General features: G+C 41.5%; 1 protein-coding gene across 3 annotated transcripts in view; it reads left to right on the plus strand.

Annotated features, from left to right (window-relative positions):
- Positions 1 to 21,657, plus strand: part of pvrl2l (PVR cell adhesion molecule related 2 like) — a 296,803-nt gene that overhangs the window by 164,129 nt on the left and 111,017 nt on the right. The window contains exon 7 of one of the 3 annotated variants that reach the window (XM_067612167.1): positions 12,329 to 17,834. The exons of the other annotated variants lie outside the window; for them this stretch is intronic. Coding sequence (XP_067468268.1) covers positions 12,329 to 12,960 — 632 coding nt within the window. The 3' untranslated portion in view covers positions 12,961 to 17,834. Of the gene's footprint in view, positions 1 to 12,328; positions 17,835 to 21,657 lie in introns of those variants that run through there. 3 annotated transcript variants of the gene reach the window in all.

Below are 21,657 nucleotides of genomic sequence, written 5' to 3' on the forward strand. Positions count from 1 at the left end.
ACTGTGGGTATTATTGCATCCTTCGGCAGAAATCCGGTATCAAACCTGCCATCTTTATATTACGGGTTTGTCTCTGTAATCACAGGCAACCCTGCTGGCCCAGTGGGTAGTAAGTGCTCATTTTGCAAGTAGCAATCTGGGTTTGATTAAATCTGACTTAAAAAAAAAAAAAATGCATGCACCACTTGAGTACAGTCTTCTACCTGTAATAAGATTTAAAGGCTAATTGTAGAAATGTGCCTTGCAGACAGTTCCGGCGAGCGTGACGGTGTTACGAGACATTCGGTGATCCAGAGGCTCTCGACCTCTTTTTAAGGTCACAGCCCTCTTCTTACAGGAGACACACACACGTTTCCAAGGTGTACCTAATTATCCACTGCTCGAGGATGTCACACGATTCTCTGTAATCGTGCAAGAAAAGGTAGAAAAATGTTCAGATCTGCAGGCTGAGAAGACATTTCCATTACACCTTGAGATATGTGTGTGTGTGTGTGTGTGTGTGTGTGCTCAGGGGGGTTGTAACCATGGCGCTCGTGTCAGATGAAAACCATGCGTCTGTGAAAGTAGGTTCTAAATTTAAAGTTAAAATGTTATTTCCTGACGGACCCTCGTGTATAAACTTCATAATTGGTTTCAAGGCTCAAAGGTCTTGAAACCCTTTTCAATACGAGCAGCTACGTTTGATGGAAGGAGGAAAAATAGTCAGAAGTGCAGTTTTTATTTCACATTGTAATCATTGAAAGACAGTAGCGAAATAGGAAGACCCTGCTACTGTAGTTAAGGACTAAATTCCTCTCCTGGCTTGTTAAGATAGATATTATACGAGCTGATTGAAAATCTTGGACTGACCTTGCTTATCTCTGAAATAAATTCCTAGTTTTTTATCACGAACCCATCACTGCACAGCTAAAGTGCTGTTTCTACAATATACCCAGCAGGTGGCTAATATCGGACTCTCAACTCATCTTAACTGGAGTTAGTGGATGTACATGTACTCCAAATCAATACCCAGCCCGGTTGCTCCTGTTTTTTGTTGCTTCGCAGTGTGTTTTTATGGCTGCGTTTTACAACTATACAGTTAATCTGCACTCAGTGAAACTCCTGGCAGGAGTTTAGTCCCTCCGAAGCCTTACATTCCTGTGGTGTTGTGTCAGAGTGGGATGTGTGTGTGTGTGTGCTCGTAAGAAAAAGAGAGACAGTGACCAATGCTCTTGCCGTGTGCTAATACACATTTAATGCTGCTACAAGTCTGTCAAGTATGAGTTAAGGTGCTTTTGTATGTTCGTACACCCTCGGGTGTTTTGTGAGCCTACATGAGTACGGACTTGCACAAATGTGTGTGTGTGGCTGTAATTTTTTTGTGCATTTAGACTGAGGGTAGTTATTAAGCTGAATGGAGCCAGGAGTGGGGGGAAATCGTCTGCGGTGTGTGTGTGCGTGTGTGTGTGTTTGAGTCATTTGTTGAATGTTTGTATGAGTGACTGTGTGTGTGTGTGTAACAGCTGGATGCGAAATACGTGTAGAGCTGGAAGAGGAAGGTGGGGAGTCACTTGGGGAACCTCCTGAAGTTCATAACCCCTGCAGGGGGGCCGCAGAACGGGAAAGACCGAGTATGTGCATGTGTGTGTGTATATAGATTGCATCGAAGTGTGTGTGCGCTCACGCATGCAGATGCGACTTCCACATGTGCCTTTTGTAAGTTTGAATGTGTGTTTTCAGCAGAAAAAAAAAGTAACACTGATGAGCTTTCAAGGTGAAAAGGGGGGTAATGAGCTCAGAAGAGATGAATCCACCCATTTATCTGCACTTCCATCCATCCGTCTATCCATCATCTATGCATCCATTCCTTTATGCACACCCCCTACATCCACCCTCTCTCTCTCTCTCTCTCTCCGTCTCCTTCCCGTCTGTCATTGCTCTTTAGTTTTCATCCCATCTGCTTGCTCTGTGTCAGAAAGCATCCATTTAAAATCCTGAGAGTCCCAGAGGAGAGAGCACAGCGAGGCTCAATGGGCCAAGAGAAACACCAAAAACAAGATGCTTAAAGATGCTTAACCCCCCCGCCCCACTCCCCTCCACTTCTCTGTTTCTTTTTGTGTGGTTTACAGTTAAGTTTTTTCTTTCTTTTCTTTCCTGTTTCTTTCCATTTTCTTTCTCTTTTTTTTTTTTTGCTTTACCCCACCCTCTGATTATGTCCTCGCTGATGAAAAGTGAGGGGAGAGAGCTGGAGATGAAAAGCACCAGCTAGAATCAGTGATGAAGAGACAGAATTGAAGATGATTTAGGCAGGAAATTTCCTCCCTTACTGTGGCATCGAGGGGATGCATGAGGAAATGATTGAGATCGTCATGGAAACACCGGTGGTTGGATGCAAAGGGGGGGTGGGGGGGAGGTTGTGTAAGATTTTGGTTGTGGGGTGAATGAAGTGTGTGTGTGTGAAGGTCAGGGATAATCAGAGGTAACTGAATAGACAGTGTGGCTCTTGGTGTGTGTGTGTGTGTGTGTGTGTGTGTGTGTGTGTGTGTGTGTCATCAAGGGTAATTAAGCAGAGTGTGTGTATGTGTGTGATTAACAACACTGTGACGGGGGTAGAGATGTGACACAGATACACACTGAAGGCTTTTAGTGTCTAGTGGCTAACAGATGTTTTTTGAGGTTTGCGCGTGCGTGTGTGTGTGTGTGCACGTGTGTGTGTGCACGTGTGTGTGTGCACGTGCAAAACTGCTTATCTGTGTGAATGTGTGTGAATGGAGAGAAATGAAGAGCATTAATCATTTATACAGTACGCGTGTGTGTGTGTGTATGCGTAACTGTTTGTGTGTTGAGTGTGTGTGCGTGTAATGTGAGTGTGACTGATGATGTTTGGATGCATGGGGGTGTTTGTGTGTGTGTGTGTCTGCAGCGGTTTCTGTGAGTGTTGGGGGAGATATAAATAGAACTTGCATACTGAATCAACTTTCTTATTAGTGCAATAATTATTGCACAAACAGTGACATAAAAGCTAACTTAAAGCCCCATTAATTGTAGCGTCATTACTTCCGTCATGCACAATAATGTTTGAATTCAGCTGTAAATCAATATATGGAGCCAGTGCATGCTGGGTAATTTGTTCTTGTTCACAAAAATAACTATCAAACTATCAAATCAATGTGAAGTTACTGTAAATCATGTGAAATTAAAGTTACAGGTGGTTGTGGCCACTCCGGCACCCAGAGTTTTACTGTAATACATCTAATTTCTCCTTCGAAATCAACCTTTAAATGTAAATTAAAATGATAACAGCATTGTTTACTGTTATGTGCTGTAAATTAATGCACAGTAATGATTTACTTTAGGGGACCGAGTATTAGTTCATGCACAAGCTATAAATGCAAGAGTGCAAAGTTCTATTGCATGCACAGGAGTTAAAAGCAAATCTACCATTGACACCTGAAAATGTTGTTGTTGTCTTCTGTGATGTAGTAGTAGTGTACTCCAGTCAGTACAAGGTGACATCCCTTGTGGGGTGTGGTTACAAGTGTAACTAAAATCACCACAGTCAGTCACTGCCATGCGCGAAAAATCTGACGTTATCGCGAGGAGGAAGTAGAGGTAACATAGCGAACAAAGCGTTCAGAGCAGGCTGGGCTTTTGACTTTCAGTGGAGCATTTTTACATACAGCTCCAGTCAAAAATTTGGACACATCTTCCCAATTCCTCAAGTTTTGGAACTTTGACCATGTTTAATATAGACATCCAACATTATAACAGTATAAAAATAACATGAAATCACAAAAAGCATAACATGTCCCACATTAAGGATGACTGTTTGATTTGATTAAAGGGGGCAGAGAAGCTGCTATTTGCCGAATAAGTTGAAAATTAAAAGTTCAACCTCTTCCAGAAAATGATTTCCAGGAAGTGAGGGTGTCCGTTTTGTGAAGTCTTAAAAAAAATACATAAAAAGGCCAATTTCAGTGATACAAGTATGTTTAAGGAGTGAAACAGAAAGGATATGGTTGTGTATTTTAATATAAGAGCTACTTTTCATATTCAGTGTTGTGTATATATATATGCAAGGGTGTGTCCAACTAAATCTGCAGGTAACTGGAAGGAGAAAAAGGGTTAAAAACTACAATCATAACCTGTTCCAGGTAATTATTTTTCTTATTAACCGGACCTGTACTACTACGGTTCTTTGCCTCACTCTCATGTAGTAACAAGGATGGAAATTGTACATGTAACCCTGTTTATGTGTTTCAATTGCTCCTTCTGTGTGTAAAGGGCTTTTACTCAGAGTGCACCTATTGAGTTAGGTGTATAAATACCTGTAATGGCCTTAATGTACTTTCCCATAGTCTGATTTAGAAGAAGACTACGTGTTCCTGGAAAACGGCACAGTGTGCTTCGCCATTCATGAATAAATGCTAATTGGATCCAGTCAGATGCTGCATAAGTAGTACCCTGTGCTAGATGCTACAAGCACCTTTCCTGTGTTATCATCAACTGTAAAATTGTAACTCATTACTGGCCATATTGATGCATGTCCTTCCGTTGGACCTCGTGGGTCTTTTTTTAATCTTGCTGACTCTCTGTTTCCAGCTGCCTGCTCAGGGAAAAAGCATATTTATTTCTTAAAATCATATCCAAGTTCCTTAAAAATGCACCTTGTCAAAAATCTATAGTAAAATATTCAGCTTTGGCTTGCTGTGTCAGTGAAGATGTTACCCTCAGCTCCTCTTCCTACTGTACATCTGTGATTTCCAGCATGTGTTGCCTCCGGGTCCCATTAACCCACCATGATATTATTTAGCCTCATCCTCACCTCCCCCCACCTCCGCTCACATCTGCTACATATGATTATGAGCCTGTTCCTCACAGAAAACACAGCTTTGTACATTTTTGGGTAAATCATGACTTCATTCTTTTTTTAACGGTAGTTTGTTTATGGCTTTCTATTACAAAACATAACACCAACACAGTTTGAAGCTTATATTATGTCATTTATATCCAAGGAGCAGAATTGAAATTTACACTGTATCATGGATACAGAGCCTTGTGAAAATGGGTGCAGACCAAGGATTCAAAGCACAAATAAGCAAAACAGCATAATAATAAAAGACAATCACTCTTAATTAGTTTGTGTAAAAGCTATGGAGATTCCACATCTGTGACATTGGCACTGGTTTGAAGGTAACAAACCTGGCATTAAGGATAGAGAAGCATGCACTCGAAAACATAAAAAGCTCTTTTAGCATCGATGATGGGGTAATGGCGATGGGGCACTCCTAGCTGCGTGTCGTTTGTCAGATGGAGAAAAAAAGTATTTATTGAGTTTCTGAGTGCAAGCTATTTTCTGTCTGTTCTTCACTCTTCATGATCATGGTGTTCATTCTCCTGGAAGGTCAGCAGCCTCGCTAAATAAAGCTAGCTATAACCTCAATAGCTAGTTGGTAAAATGGAACTTGGCTAACTTTATTAAGCTTAATTTAACTTTTTGTACTGCTGGATTTGATTTTTCAGTTTTCAGCAGCACCATATCCATACAGATATCCATATATTTTTTTAATACTGGGCTTCAGTGTAACCTTACTGGAAGAAAACTTGCTGCTGTTGCCATTTTTCTTCTACTAGAAGATCGTCCAGCTACTTGCTGACCTTTACCTTAATATTACAGTTACTTGCGTTTTGAGAATCCTGCTCAACTTGTAAAATTGATTTTGTTACGTGTAGGAGTTGGATTTCCTAGAAACACTTTGCTCTACAGGTTAGTGAGCAACTGAAAACAAAATTTACAATGCTATTTCTGATATTTGTGTGTGTAATCCGTAGTATTTACTGGATTATTCGAGCAACTTTCCTGACATTTTATGCACTCAGCAATGGTGATCCAGAAGCTCAGTGTGGAAATGTTGTTCAATAACACATAAAAAACAGTTTATACACCCCCTGTCTCAGGTGCTTAGCTAAGTGAAATCCAATACAATAAAAAGAATGAAGGCATATTTTATTAATACTTTTGTGTTAGGAGTCAGCTCATCTGTCTAAGTGGGTGGTCTTTGTCATGGAAACGTCTGGTCCTTTTTGTATTTTGTCTTCAACTCAGGCGTTTTGATGTTTAGAATATATTCATGGGTATGTTTTTTTTTTTTTTAACGTCTTGTCCGTGACCAAAAGCTGCTTTTAATGAGAATTCCTATTGGATCTTTTGCAGCCACTGCCTCTGGCTTATTATATGACTTTAGAAGCAGCTCGCTGTGTTTTCGGGCCTGATTTCGGTTCTGAGAAGCAATGAAAAAGGAATGAGAAAAGTGACCAAGGAGATCAACTAGAGATTATTTAGATTCCACTATTTTCTACCCCCCCTCTTTTCCTCACTCTGTTTTTCTATCTTACTTCACCCCTTCTAACTCTTTTTTTTTTTCTACCTTGCTTCCCCACATCCCAAATCTTCTCATTTAGATTATCCCTACCGCAGTGAATGTAACGGAGTAGAAATGGATAGTTTCCATGTGTCTCTACTGCTTCTCTCTCTCTCTCTCTATCTCTATCTCTCTCTCTCTCTCCCCCCTAATCTCCTCCATGTACATGACACTAATACAGAGACTGATATAAGCTCCCCTGCCTCTCTCTATGACATTTATCACCGTGCTTCTTAATGCAGGCAGGCTGCTGCTGTTGATGAGAAATAAGGATGACAAGCATGGCCTATTTTCTTGCTAACGATAGTCTCTCTGCTTTTTTCTTTTTTTTTTTTTTTTTTTTTACTTTTTTGGCAAAATATGTTCACAGAAGAGTGTTTACTAAAGCATCTCATAGGGCATTTGACAAGGTTTTGACACTGACATTGATCATACATTTGGCACATTTTTGTCACAGCTCATCTAGGATCCATTATCACTTTAGATTGTAATGAATAATGTCAGAGAGCGCCTGGAGAAACCTTCAAAAATTCTATTTTTTATACATAGATGCCTTTTTAGATTTTCACTGAAAAGGCACTAAACATCATGTGGTGTCATGATGAGTATATGTGCCATGACATGCACAGCCCATTGATCTACATGGGGGCTTAACTATACTCTATATAATATGCTTATTTCGAATGAGGACTGTAATAAAAAATGAAATCTGTGTCAAAGTTAGTTTTGGTCTGACATCATATTAAAACTTGACCTACCTTTAACTTGCCACTCAAGACATGGTCATGCCTTAAATTGGCTCTGATTGAGGAAGCGCACCCACCGCCTCTTCTCTCAGGCTGATGGATATTCCCACCCAGGGTTTTAACTTAACCCCGACCGTCTCCGCCAAGGCTTAGGGTCCATCTCACTTTACATCCTGCCAAATACAAACCCCATTACAGGGTTCTCCTTGGTTAAAGGTAGAATCAGTCATTCTGGAGAAAGATTGTTGATATTTGACCTGAACAGCCAAACAAATAATTCCACCATATTTCGTTGCCAAGGCAACGACCAAAAGAAAAATATGGTGGAATCCTTCAGCTGTAGAGTCTGTTCCTCTCACACATTATCATCAGTGGAAAAAATTTCCATCTCGTGACCACAACAGTCCATCCACACTCTTCGCCGCTCTGCAGCCTCCCCAGTTCTCACTCGACCTGCATTCAGCGTCTCTGTTCACAGAATCAACCATCTGGAGTGGTGGAAGAAGTACTCAGATCCTTTACTTCAGTAAAAGTGCCAAAACAGCAATGTAAAAATACTCCATTACAAGTAAAAGTAAAAGTACACAAGTATTATGAGCTTGATGTAGTTAAAATGTTGCAGTAAAAGTAGTTGTTTGGTCCCTCTGACTGATATATTATTATATATGACATCATTAGATTATTAATAGTGAAGCATCAGTGTTAGAGCAGCATGTTACTGTTGTAGCTGCTGGAGGTGGAGCTAGTTTCAACTACTTTATATACAGTTAGCTAGTTTAGCCCAGTGGTTCCCAACCTAGGGGTCGGGCCCCTCCAAAGGGTCACCAGATAAATCTGAGGGGTCGTGAGATGATTAATGCGAGAGGAAAGAAGAAAAAACAAAGTTCTGATACACAAATCTGTTTTCAGTTTGTCTCTAATCTTGGGTTTTTGGTGAAATATTGGATCATTTGAACATTTATTGAAATGAAACCATGTGAGAAGTTTAGAGGGAAAAATCACTATCTGGTGGAGCTGTTAACAACTCATAGACATGTGAAATGTGACCCGACTACACACTGCTTTTTGTAAGACATCAAAAGGTTGTAAACCACTGGTTTCATCTTTAACAATGTGTTGTATTTTAAAAGCTTGTTATATTATCCACTGTGTCAAATCTTCAACTGAAAAGTAACTAAAGCTGTCAAATAAATGTAGTGGAGTAGAAAGTACAATATTTCCCTCTGAAATGTAGTGGAGTGGAGGGATAAAGTAGCATCAAATGGAAATACTCAAGTAAAGTACAAGTAACTCAAAACTGCACTGAAGTACAGTACTTGAGTAAATGTACTCTGTTAATTTCCACCGCTGGCTGTCTGTCAGCTGCAGCTCCTGGCTGGCTGAGAGGACAGCGGCCAGTCAAACTGTCATCACCAGACTGACTGACAGCAGAAATTTAACCAAAATTGTTTGCATGCCGGCTCCACAGGAAGAAATTGACAGTGTTTATTGATTCAGTGATACGGTTAATAAGTTCAAAACACACATCCGGGGGGATATTTGTGTGATTTAAACAGGTGCTTTCTAAGATTATGCCTCACTAAATGTGAAAGAAATAGATTTGGAGCGTAAAAACACACGGGGGGTCTCCATGAGACTGTCTCGGATTCAGTGTGGATTGATACATTTAATAAAATGGAAGTGTATCTGATCCATGAGAGAACACTTTCTATGTGAATTGGCCACAGCTTCTCTCTTTCCAGTTTGCCAGCCTGCCCCCCCACCAAAATGGGTGCTGGAGACAGGACACTGTCATGTCCTCATACAGACAGCTGCTCTGATGAGTTCTCCCTGGTGATTGGCTGGTGAAGTGTCATGTGGCTCAGTCCAAGCCACTTTGTTTGTTTCCTGTTTATGGAGCCAGGGTTGTGTATGAACACCAGATCTTTTTTCAGCGCACACAGAGAACAGACAGCTAACAGACCAGGGTGAGATATTCACTGAATTTGACAAAAAGTGTATAAAACAATCTTTCTCCAGAATCACTGACTCTTCCTTTAAGGTTACATGGATGTTTTGTTGTATTGCTGTATCTGGACAGGTTGGCCCTACAGATGGCAATGCCAGTTAGTCGGTCCACCACTTTGGTCCAGACTGAAATATCTCAACAACTGTTTGATGAATTGCCGTAGCATTTTGTTCAGTCATTCATGGTCCCTTGAGGATGAATGCTATTGACTTTTGCGATCCCCTGACTTTTCCTCTAGCCAAGTCAAGTCAATTTTTATTTATACAACCCAATATCACAAATCACAAATTTGCCTCAGGAGGCTTTACAGTCTGTACAGCATTCAAGCATAGAAGCTCCCCCCAATAAACCTTTTAACAGGGGAAAAAAATGAAAGAAACCGCAGGAAGATTAACAGAGGAGGGATCCGTCTTCCAGGACGGACAGATTTGTAATACATGTACAGAATAAACCAAGATAGCAAAATTACAGATGTCAAAAACCAGCATGACAAAATTATAGATACATTGATAACATACCTCTGCCACCATGAGGTTGACATTTATGGTTTTGTATGAGATGTCTCGACAACTATTGGATGGATTGCCATGAATTTTGAAGTGTGCTGCTTTGTGATTGACAATAAAGTGTTTCTGAATCTGAAATAGTTAATTGTTAGCTACTTATTGAACAAGTGGCAGCTAACTAGGCTTTCATTTGAGAGTTAACTTTGGAGAAAGACAAAAAAATGTTGTGGGGAGTGGTTGGGTTGGGTAAAAAAAATGGTTACATAACATTGACCTTTGCCAAATGAGTCACCAGGACATCCAGTGTCCACGTTTTATGGTCAGCAGCCAATTCTAGCTTCATTTATCACATTGACCCCATTCACTAACACAAAGAGGAGGCTGTTGCCTTCCTGTCGCCACACAGGCAACAAAGTTCCTTATACAAGATAATTTCTTCTTAAATGTCAGTCATCATCACTCAGCTTTGCACTTTGAGGGCAAATTGGAGAGGAAAATCAGGCTGCTCCTGCATGTGACTGAAGACTTATTGAAAAATGGCCATGCCAGCTCTAATGGGCCATTGTAAGAGCATTGTTCTTTATAGCCTATACAGAATAATAGATTTTTAAGCACTTGATTAACAGGACGACAGCCACCAAAGACCTTCCATAAAACGCCATTATCCAGCTGTCTCTCACTCAGGCACTTGATAAATGCCACTAATGCTTAAAATATAAATGACACAATAAATATAAATAACATTCTGGCCCACACGATGTGTTTCCATGTCTGTAAGTTTGCAGAGAGTGAAAACTAGGACATGGAAAGTTGGATTCATCATCCTTAATGCCTTCTGTCACTTCAGTTAGATATCACCAGACACTGTCCTCTAATTTAGACATCATATCCTGTCCCAAGAGCCCCGCCTCATTCCCCCAATCCGTCTGTCTCACCCTGGCATAACCCTCCTGCATCCCCATGTGAAACCAGAGCAAGCGAGTGTTTGAAATCAAACCGAGACCTCTCCTCTTCACTCGCCTCTCTTTGACTCCGCTGCTCTCCTCTCTCTACCAAAAAAAAACCCTTCCTCATTTTCTCTCCTCTTGGTCAATTCTCATCCTCTTTCATCTCCTCTCTTTTTTTTTTCATCCTACACCCTCAGAATGAACTATTTGTATGAATCAGAGACTCTCAATCCAGGCTTACTTATAGCGACACCCCCCCACTGGTTTTGTTAGCATAACTCGTCAGCGCCATACAGATCATTATTTGATGTCCAATGTGATTTCGCTGAGGGAAAAAAATGTCATTCCCTCACTGATATTGCCCTGGCACGTAACCCCCACAAAGTGTTCATTTCAGCCAGGCTCAGATTGTTTGATTGGCATTCACTGCTGTGTTTGCCAGGAGTGCTGGCAGATCCTCGCTGTTATTTGCATAAAACAGGAAGGGTTCAGATTTCCCTGCTGTTCTGCGTTCCGCTGCCCTTGCTGCACCCCAAAGAAAAATCAGCTTCCAATTCACAGGAAAAAAAAAAAAAAACATTAGCTGGCTTTGTGAAGTTCTGCACTATAGGCTCAACACTTCTCCTTGCCTGGTTTGACACTTTCTTTTCTCCTCTTTTTAGCCCAGCGTGAATCCACTTGTACAAATCCTACACTATCTGAGCCAGGATTCTTTTCTCTCTCATATTCCTGCAGAGAATCCTCTTAAAAATGTCCTGGCATGAGTCTTGCTCCGCAGTGTGAACCTTTTATCTTTGTGCACTTCTGATCAGTGAGATCTGGACTCGGTCCTGAGTTGACAGCAGGCGATCACTTTGCCCTGTGGCTTGACTAGCTGACCGATAAGAGAGGCATGGGGAGGAAGCAGTGGAAGCAGAGGATGGGAGGATGACAAGGGATGAGGAGTGAGTAATTAGGAGGTTGGGAAAGAAGCAGAAGGGTAAAAATGGGAGGGCTTGAGGGATGCTGAACATTGTGGCACTTTCCAGACGCGACTGTGTGCTAGTTTCCACTGACCCTCTTCAAATAACCTCTCTAACTGTCTGTCCTGTACGTCTGTGTGTGTGTGTGTGTCTGTCTGTGTGTCTCTGCTGGGCTGATACCTATAACCCATGGCAAAGAAAGCACGAGGCACAAGACAAACAGCTTTTTTTGCTCTTTGCTGTAAACCCGACTCTTCTTTTTTTTGTTTCAATCTTCGACTGAAACAAGAGTGGCGAGGCAAACTTGGCTCACACCAACATGAAGTATAGAACAAAGGATCATTACAGTAGTAAAGGCTTTCACCCAGCTGTCAAAGGGGGGCAGGGTGACAAAAACTGAAGTGCCAGCAGCTGGACAGACATGTGTATAGAGCAAAATGTCTGCAAAATGCAGCGCATCGAGCCATTTGGGGAGAGTGAATGAGTCCCATTCAGCCTGATCCCAGCAATGACTGACTGCACCCTTACCAAGGGATTACACTGAGAAGAACATTACTACACACTTGTAAGAGGATTGTAACACATATAGAAGAAGACTATCACCACAGCACACTTACACTACAAGAAGAACTGTGAATACCTCTGCCTCCTCCAAAACTGAGCAAGACTTCCTTAAAAACAGCCATCAATTCCTTCCTTTTTCTTTTCCTCCACCCATTTTTCCATCCCTCCTTCCAACCCCTCCATCCCCTCTGCAGAAGCCTTGGAGGACCCGTCCAGTGCCGGCGTTGTGGCGGGCGCCGTGATCGGCTCCCTTCTGGCCCTGCTATTGGTTGTTGCGCTCATTGCCGTTCTCCTGACCCGCAGCCGCCGGCAACAGAGGCGTGGCTACCCGAGCAGCGGGGACTCCATAGCGACGGGAAGCGGCGGCAGCAATGGCACAGACTATGGTAACAAAGCCCGCCTGCTCTTCAGCGGCTCCGGCAACAACAGCAAGAACGGGACCGGCGCAAACAACAACGGGCCCATGTACACGTATCGGGAGGGATGCGACACCGCGGGGACTCTAACGGAAAAGGCCAACGACTACCACCATCACCACCTCCACCACACCTCAACCGTCAACGCCCCCTCTGCGCACGATATCCTCCTTAGCGGCGAGATCGACGAGGGTGAGAGGAGGAAGTTCGACCTGGATGACAGCATGGAGGAAGACGAAGAGCGGTATGATAGGTTCGGAGGCGTCGGGGGAGGCGGGGACGTTCTACCCCCAACGTATCACGTCCGCAGAGGCCATGGCGACGAGGAAGAAATGGACGTGTACCTCGACGACGACATGGAGTCTCAGAGAGACGGCTCGGTTATTTCCCGGACTGCCATCTACGTCTGAGTAGGGAGATCAGGAAAAGAAAAGGCGAAGGGTTGATGATAGTGAAAGGAGATGCAGTGGTGGAAGAGGGGAGTCCGAGCCTACCCCTCTCACCACCAAATAAATCAACATCGCGTCCATCAGCTAAACACCTACCTGCTTAACATTCAACCTGATTGAAGAGATGCCATCTATTATATCCTCTCTGCTTGACACTGACTGTATAATTAATAAAAAGAGGATTAAAAGAAAAAGAACGGAGAGGAAAGCCAGAACAAAGGTTTGGTTTGAAGCTCATGAAGGGAAACTGTGGCAGTAGTAAACTGTGGCTGAATATGTGACTGTGTTTAACTGTATAATGGAAACAGGTTATCCTCAGTGTCAGCCGAACATGAAGAAACTGGGAGGGGGGGGGGGGGGGGGGGGATTTTTTTTTGCAAAGAGAACAAAAACCACGGCAACTTTGATGCGGCGCTGCTTATTGCTACGTTCTTGTTTCTTCAGCTTTGCAAGTGTGTTATTATGTGCTGAGTGACTACATTGTTTGTATTTTATATATCTTATGAAAAAAAAAACATAATCTGCAAAGCCGGAAGCACCGTAACCCACTATTCCAAAAAACCACCACTACACAAAAAATTGCCTTCCTGTGTCGAAATAATAATAATAAAAAAAAAGAAAATACTTCAACATCAACTCTACATAAAACTGTCCAAACAGCTTCTGTGGATGTTGTGCTGCAGACTCTAGCTCCTCTGACATGCCTGACACTTCACCCAGATCGTTTTAAAACTTGAAAAAGGCCAAACTCTTCATCGTGATGATGGATGTTGATGACGGAGTTTCTGTTCATCACAGTGATTTTTTTTGGGCTTACAGTCACTCGGGGGGGGCTTCCCACCCCATCCTGTGACACCAACTGGTTTCCTGATGGGTGCTGCTGGAGCGAGGGCCACTAAACTGAGTAACATAACAGACTTAACAGTGTGTGCTAATATGTGGCTGACTGTGGTGTTAATGATGTGCATCATCTATATATTGGGCGCCGTCTCACTATAGCACAGTTGTTGTTATTGTTGTTATTGTAGATGTTGTTGTTGTTGTTACTGTTGTGTAATAGTGTTGATCTCGCAAAGGAAAAGATGCACCGGGAGCCTTGGGGGTTTCACACAGTTCCGCATTGGGTCGGTAATGACTCATATAATGGGTAAAAAAAAAAAAAGATGTGCTTTTCTTTGTTTCCAACTCTATTTTTTTTTTTTATCCTTTCTTCTTCAAGTCTCTCCTCACTTCCTTTCTCTCTCTTTCTGTCTCATTTCTTTCTGTACCACGTGCATCCTGCACTATTTCTATGCTTTGCTGCCACTCTGTCCCACACACATTACATCTCTTTCTCATTCTGCTCTTTCTTTATTTACATAATGGGCGGCTTAGACGAGTGCTGCGATGACTGTGTGCAGGGAGAAGAGGATAACTCGTATTTATATTCTTATCTGGGTCGCATTCAACGAGGCAAAATATTCACCGGCTTTGTTTGAGGCCGCTGTATTTCATGTATTCATTTTCCATGTCCCGCAGAATGTTCTTAGGCTATGTGCCGGATTATTCCGTGTTCTGTATGCTGATTGGACAGAAAGAACACGGTCCAAGCCACATTTCAAGAGAGGATGTGAAAAGGGTCTAAATGAAATCCCAAACCATTGTTCCTTGTACACTGCAGAACTACAAGTCATACTACACTTTTTTTTTTTAAATAAGTGAGGCATCTGCAGAGTGGGTTTGATAGTTTCACTTGTATTTAATGAGATCTCTTTCTAAACATTAAAATAATGTCACATTCACAAAGACTTCATTGATTCAAAAGTTGACTTTTAAAAATCTACACATTTGCCTTACTGATTTTTTTCAGGTTTTTCCTACCCTTCATTTCTTTCTTTAGCAACAAACGGGCAATTTTTGAAATTAAAGGACCAGTGTGAAGGATTTAGCGGCATCTAGCGGTGAGGTTGCAAATTGCAACCAACTGATAGCCCCTTCCCCCCCCCTTCCAAGCATGTAGGAGAACCTACAGTGGCTGCGAAAGGCCCTCTCTAGAGCCAGTGTTTAGTTTGTCCGTTCTGGGCTACTGTAGAAACATGGCAGTGCAACATGGCAGGCTCCATGGAAGAGGACCCGCTCCCTATGTAGATATAAAGGGCTCGTTCTAAGGTAACAAAAAAACAACCATTCTTATTTTCAGGAGATTATACAATAATGAAAACATAAATCAGAATATTACATTCCATCTCAGCCCAGTAGATCCTCCTAAATCCTCCACACTAGTCTTTTAAGTGTTGAATTGTCTTTTTTTATGTCAGTGTGGCTGTGAGGTGACAGAGGGAGGCTTTTGGCAGTGAAATCTCAAACCTCCTTGTAGATGAAGAGATAGCCGGCCAAAGCTAGAACAAAAGACATGATGAGCAAGGCCACAGTTGAAGAGAAATAAAAGAAGACCGGTGCTACATGCTTCAGCGGCTGAACTGAGCACATCCTCTGCTTTAGAGCTCACTATTATCACATTACAACCACAGACTTACTTACTAAGTAGACAAACTGTGTTCAATTGTGTGATGTATGTTTAACGTCGGTAGCTGGAGTCATTTTGAAGTCAAGAGTACTTTGAGTCAAATAAAACCGTGTGATATTAACAGTTTAGCATAATTTGCATAATTACATACATTATTTTTGGGGGTGTTGTAAATGTCTACACAACTAATATTTATGAGAAAGGATCTGTTAAGGGAATCTTTATGGATTATATCATCTTTGGCACCGGAAAGGTCAGAGTGTTTGCAGAAAACGCTTTCATATTATAAGTCCCATTTCATTGACTCGTGTCGTTACAATATAAGAATATATTGTGATAATAATCGAGATGTTATTACCCAACATTTACTGTAACTTGTGTTCTGTGGGTTGAAGGTCTGAACGCTTACTTGTCCATAAATTGAAAGCTCAGTCAGTTGATTTTTTATTTTTCATTGTGTGTGTGTGTGTGTGTGTGTGCTAAAGAATCCGGTTCCAGCTCTTATCCCCCCCCCCTTTTGAGTCCTGAGCAGATCCCTTGTTGTTGATTGTTGTTGAACATTATACACTGTGCAATCTGTTATTCTGTAAAAGAGACAGTTATATCTGCTATGTTACCAATGCATTTCAGTGGAGACATTTTCATAACTCACAGTGCGTTTGGACAGGTTGCCAATTAATCTCAAAACGACTGAGAAACAGCCATAATGTAACTTCTGTTGCCACACGTGTCACATGTAGTAGGACTTGTTTATTGTATCACTACAGTACAGTTTGGATTTAAGTATCAAAGTGTATTTATTCCATAGGGTTCATGCATGCTCCACGATTCAGACTCACAAATGAACAAAAAAGGACCCATTTAGACTGAAATATATGGTTTAAACCTGCAGTGCGGCACTTTTGTCTCCCCCTCCTGGCAGTGAGAGTAATTACAAAAACACTGTCGACATCATCGCCGCAGACCCCTGACGCTTTATATGTGAGCCAATCCCTGCCGTGGCAACGTGATGCGGGTGGTGGGGCACCGAGGACAGTCCGCCCTGGTCAACAGTCACCAACCAATCATTGCTGGTTGATGTAAAACACATCACAAGTGGTGCACCAGTGAGGGAAAGTCACCACAGACACCAGATTTAAAAACTCCAGTTTACTGTGAAATACAAAGAGATTTATCTGGCGGCATAATCAGCGTTGTGTGAACTCTTTGTCAAGGGCTTGAATGTAACAGACGCTCATTTATATGTAAAAGTCCCGCACTCCAGCTTTAAGGCAGGGTCGGCAACCTACGGCACGCACGCCCCCGGTGGCACACAAGGCCATTAATTCAATGCAATTCAATAAAAAGTATTTCTCTAATATACATTTTTTAAATTAAAATAACATTTTAAATATAAAATCTATCCCAATGGTGAACTAAATGAACAGTTTGATTTAAAATAATACTGTCATAATAATACTATCGTAGCCCTACTGACCTGCAGATGAGCAGAACATCACAGCGGTAGTGAAAACATACGATAGCTAGCTAGCTTTCTTTGGATTTATTCCACAAAAGGACCGAGCTGCGTGCACTCTGCTGTGAAAATGTTGTGTGTGGAATTTCAAGTGTAAAACATAATGTTGAAACAAAAAGGCACAAGAAAAATATCAAAGTTACGGCTGATAAAGCTGAATTAATCAAGAGGGTAGTGGCCCACTACAGGAAGCAAAGCAATGTGTTTACAACTCTGTGTGCCGCCAAAAACCGAGCTACAGAGGGCAGCTATAAAGTTTATGTGTTTGTGTGTGTGTGTGTGTGTGTAGAGTGCAGGTCCTTTGGCATGCAGAATCTAGACGGGGAGACAAGCAACAATAAATAAGTAGACAAATGCTCATTATGAAAATGGACTGGCACTCCGGTCTGTGATTTTTTTTTTTAAAAACATTAAAAAAAGGTTGCCGACCTCTGGTTTAAGGTGTCCAATCTAGAAATTGAAACTTTGATTTTGTTTACAGTAATTTTTTTATGTTAGAAATACTGGATCCTTTATTTCTCCAAATAAAAAATAGTTCATTTTCTTATTGGAGCTTTAAATGTTAATGATTTTCACCCAAAAAAACATAAAATCCCTGACTTTCATCCCTCTCCAGCACATTTACCCTCCATTTGGCCACTGAATGCCTCAGCACATCTTTTCTCCAGGGGTTTTTTTTTTTTGCAGTGCCATAATTCTTAACAGTCTACTGTGATTGCAACTTTGGCACCTAATTAGTTCCAGAGTCTTGTAGCATGCATGTACTCTTAGTGAGAAAACTCATCATCAGTCATAACTTTTGTTTTGCACAACCCATTTTCAATAAAAAAAAAGACATTTCTGAAACTATTCTCTGTGGAAAAACTTGTAATTAATTAAGCTCAGCCATGTTATCAGCCTATAAATATCAGACACCCACATCTCATTCTCTCCTCAGCACATTTTACAGCACAACACAGTATAATTCACCTGCTCTGGGATATTATACAGATCTGCTGCAGGAATGTGTTTTTAAGTTTTGCTAACTTTGGAAAGAAGTGCACTCACTTTTTCACATCAACAACCTGCTTCACGTTAAAATCCTTGCACACAATCACACCTGGAAGCTACAGAACACTTTTGCCCACTGTGCAGTACCATTGAAGAGTTCACTCGCAAAAATCGACTTCCATAAACAAGTCAAAAGTTCTGTAATCGCGAGAAATGTAATGTCAGATAAAAAAAAATCTGTGAATGGAGTCAGCAAAAATGATAAAAATCAGGCCACACACTCTGAATCTTAAAGCTAGTAAAGATGTAACATCAGCAATGAAACTTCAGAATTTTTTTGATCTTTTTATTTAGCTCCATTTTTGGAGTTCATATCTTATTAGAGCTTTGAAAGACAGGCTGCCTCCCAGTGAAACTTCCCTGGATAAATAAAGGATTAAAAAAAAGGCCTACAGAGAGATCTTAAAACCTCCCAAATAAGTCACGAATGCTTGTTTGTGTCTAGGAACTAAAGAAGAAGGTTAAAATGCAACCTTGAAACAAATCTAATGATATTCAAATGCTCAACAGAGTTATAACAAAAATATGGAAAATAAGATATCACTCTCTTGAATAGAGCTGTTCTGCAGTGACTGTCCCAGTAGCCTGTCCGGTGAGTCAAAAACAGGGTTATGCTCGTTACAAATGTCCCTCTCTGATCTTTAGCCCGCCGGCCTGCCTCACATGTCGTACGCTCTGGGAGATTGCAATCCTGTAAGCAACCCCTGTAAAAGTCTTGTCCTTGCTGCTGTGAGTGTAGCGCCCATGCTAAGCAGAGGACACTGTAACAGGTCACTTGGTTCTGTCAGAGGGGAAAGAGAGTGGAACAGAGGGAGGGGGAGGAGGACGGAGGACGAGGGTGGTAGCTTGATGCTCCATCTGGGGAATATCAAATAGGCCGGAGGAGAGAGAGAGAGAGAGGGAGAGAGAGAGAGAGGGAGAGAGGGGGACTTTTTCTTCTTAGATCTCAGAAATCTGGAGTTAACGAAGAAGAGAGGTAGAACAGAAAAACTGAAACCTCAAGCTCCCGCCGAGAAGTTGAGAAGACATCACCGAGGGTTTTTTTTTTTTTTTTTTTTTTTTTTTTGTTCTTTTGTAAACCACCTGAGACCTAGAACATTTGAAACACTGTCAATTATTCACCATCGAGTCTGGAGTTAGAGATGGGCAGATTTGTTACTTGTGGGTCCAATTGGTTGGCTCCAGCGTAAAGATGACAGAGAGTATGTGAAAGGAATAAGAGATTGGCAAGATGGGATTTACAGCTCCGACAATGAAAGCTGGAGGTGGGAAGAAGGAAGCCTCAGAGGAGTATTTTTTTTGATTGCTGTGCCACATCTCTGCTCGGCGATTGGCCGCTTCCACCAAACAACAATTGACAGTCCTTTTCAACCCAGCCAATTAGTGAAAAAAAAGACTGTCCTGTTTAGCTTTCCTCGGCGCAGCCTATCAGCGACAGATCTTTTTAATTGTAAAGAAATGTTCAGCAGTACTCCAGGGACCCCTGTGCAGGGGCGGAATTGTATATATCCTCCTTTTTTTCAAATTCCCTCTCTCTTTGCTTCAGCTTTAGCACCCAGTACAAGCTGTTCCCTCCATGTTTAATTCAGCAGAAGGCATGAAAGTGTTCCGCATTATCTCTCTGCTTCACTCTGAAGGAGGAGGTTGACGGCGAGATAGAGAAAGAGAGAGGGAGAGAGAGAAAGGGGGATAGAGGGGAACGGAGAGTGAAGAGAGAGGAGGAAGAGAGAGGAGGAAGAAGCGGCCTATTAGTTATTGAGCTCGGCTTTTGTTGTTAATCCAGTTAAAGCCGAGCCTCTGCCAGGCCAGCTGAGACTCCAGCAGATGTGGCTGAAGTTTCCTTCTTCCAACGCTGGTTAGAAGAGCTCTCATTGTAGTCTGTAACCAATTTACATAACGCAGCGCTGTCCTGCTTTCCTGCTTTTCAGGATACCTTCCATGTCTCCCACTGTGCTGCTCTTGCAATGTTCTGTGCTATATATAGGGATGTAATTCGTCATGGCTGTTTTTTTTTGTGTTTGTTTTGGTCCAGGTTATTTCAGGTTTTGGGTATGCATGTCCATATGAATGCCCGTTCGTTTCAAATGTCTGCTTTTTTTTTTTTTTTTCCATCCACCCATTAGCTATACCCACTTATCCTTTAGAGGGTCATGGAGGGCTGGAGCCAGTCCCAGCTGTTTTGTTTGGGGTTTTTTTATTTTGTTTTTTTGATGATGAGAAGGTTCAGGATGGAGGAAAAACAAACAGTTTGAGGTTAATTCTGTTCTTTTTCAGATTTTTCGCAGTCCTAGCTGTATCCCTGTGGTTCCCAACCTTATTTGACCCCCACAGCTCCACCAGCTGAGCTCAAGCGCCCCTTCATCGACACCACCCAACATGTTTCTGCATATTTATACAAGACAGTGATCTTGGAATTCTTTATGTGTGGTGAAAGCTTGAAGTTTGAACCACATTTCTGTCAATCTATCTATCTATTACCACTTGTAATAGATAGATAGATTGATTGATAACCAGTTTTCATGATGACTCAGGTCAGTGGGAGGCGTGTTCTTTGGAGCCAGCCTGTTTTATCTGGTAGTTTATTGGTTATAGTGCAAATAAATGCTTAAGATTACCCTTATAGAGCTCCCCAAGCCTAATCGTTAAAGCAAAGCGCATGCTACATAACTGCAACGTCAATGGTTTGTCACCCTCGTCTATTTATCACCATGTTTCCTGTCTCTCTCTCTACACTGTCATCTGTCAAATTAAAGGAACATGCCACAAAAATAATCTGAAAGGAAAAAAAATAGTCTCATACCAATTGGTCGGCCAATTTGATTGCTTATTTTCCACTTAAACACAGATTACAGTAGTGGTCAAAAGTTTGGACACATCTTCCCATTCTCTTGAATAAGAAAGTACTTTTGACTCGTACCGTATGTTGATAAAGTTTTTTGTTTTGTTCAAATCATAATTTTAAATCTTGAAATCTGTCCATGTACCACCTGACAACTGCAGAAGTAATTCAAATTTACAATAACAAAACAAATTTGTGAACCTAATGTTGACATATTATCATCTTTCAAGTGAGTTCTTCAAGTTGTTAGTAAACAGTTGCCTTTTAACTCATCCAGCAGACATGAAGTTACATCAGCATTTATTTCATGTGTCTGTCCTCCTGGTGAACATAAGTCCAATATTCACTCTCCTTTTTACGTCTGATCATGGTCTCCACTGACTCTTTAGCTGCTAAGTGCTCCACTGTTCTCCAATATTCACCAGCTCTATTAGCTAACTGTCCATTTTGGGACTATTTTGTTGAAAACAGCTGAGAGGTAAGAATTTAGCAGATTGACATGGGCTCCTAGCAACGGAAAAGTGGTTTACACTTTTCTTTAGGCTCTTTCTGCTTGTGTATTTACCAAATAAAGTTTTGTTTTTTTTTAAAGAGGAATTTCAGTTTCAGTACTTCTAACTTCGACTGTCAATGAAACTGGATTATATCTATTATTCATCCTTGTTTCATCCTGCTGTAATTTCCAGGCCTCTTGTGTGTACAAAGCTCTCAAGTGTGAGTGGTGCTCAGCTTTCCTTCCTCTTATCA

This window comes from Thunnus thynnus, chromosome 15, assembly GCF_963924715.1.
Source record: "Thunnus thynnus chromosome 15, fThuThy2.1, whole genome shotgun sequence".
NCBI classification, from domain to species: Eukaryota; Metazoa; Chordata; class Actinopteri; order Scombriformes; family Scombridae; genus Thunnus; species Thunnus thynnus.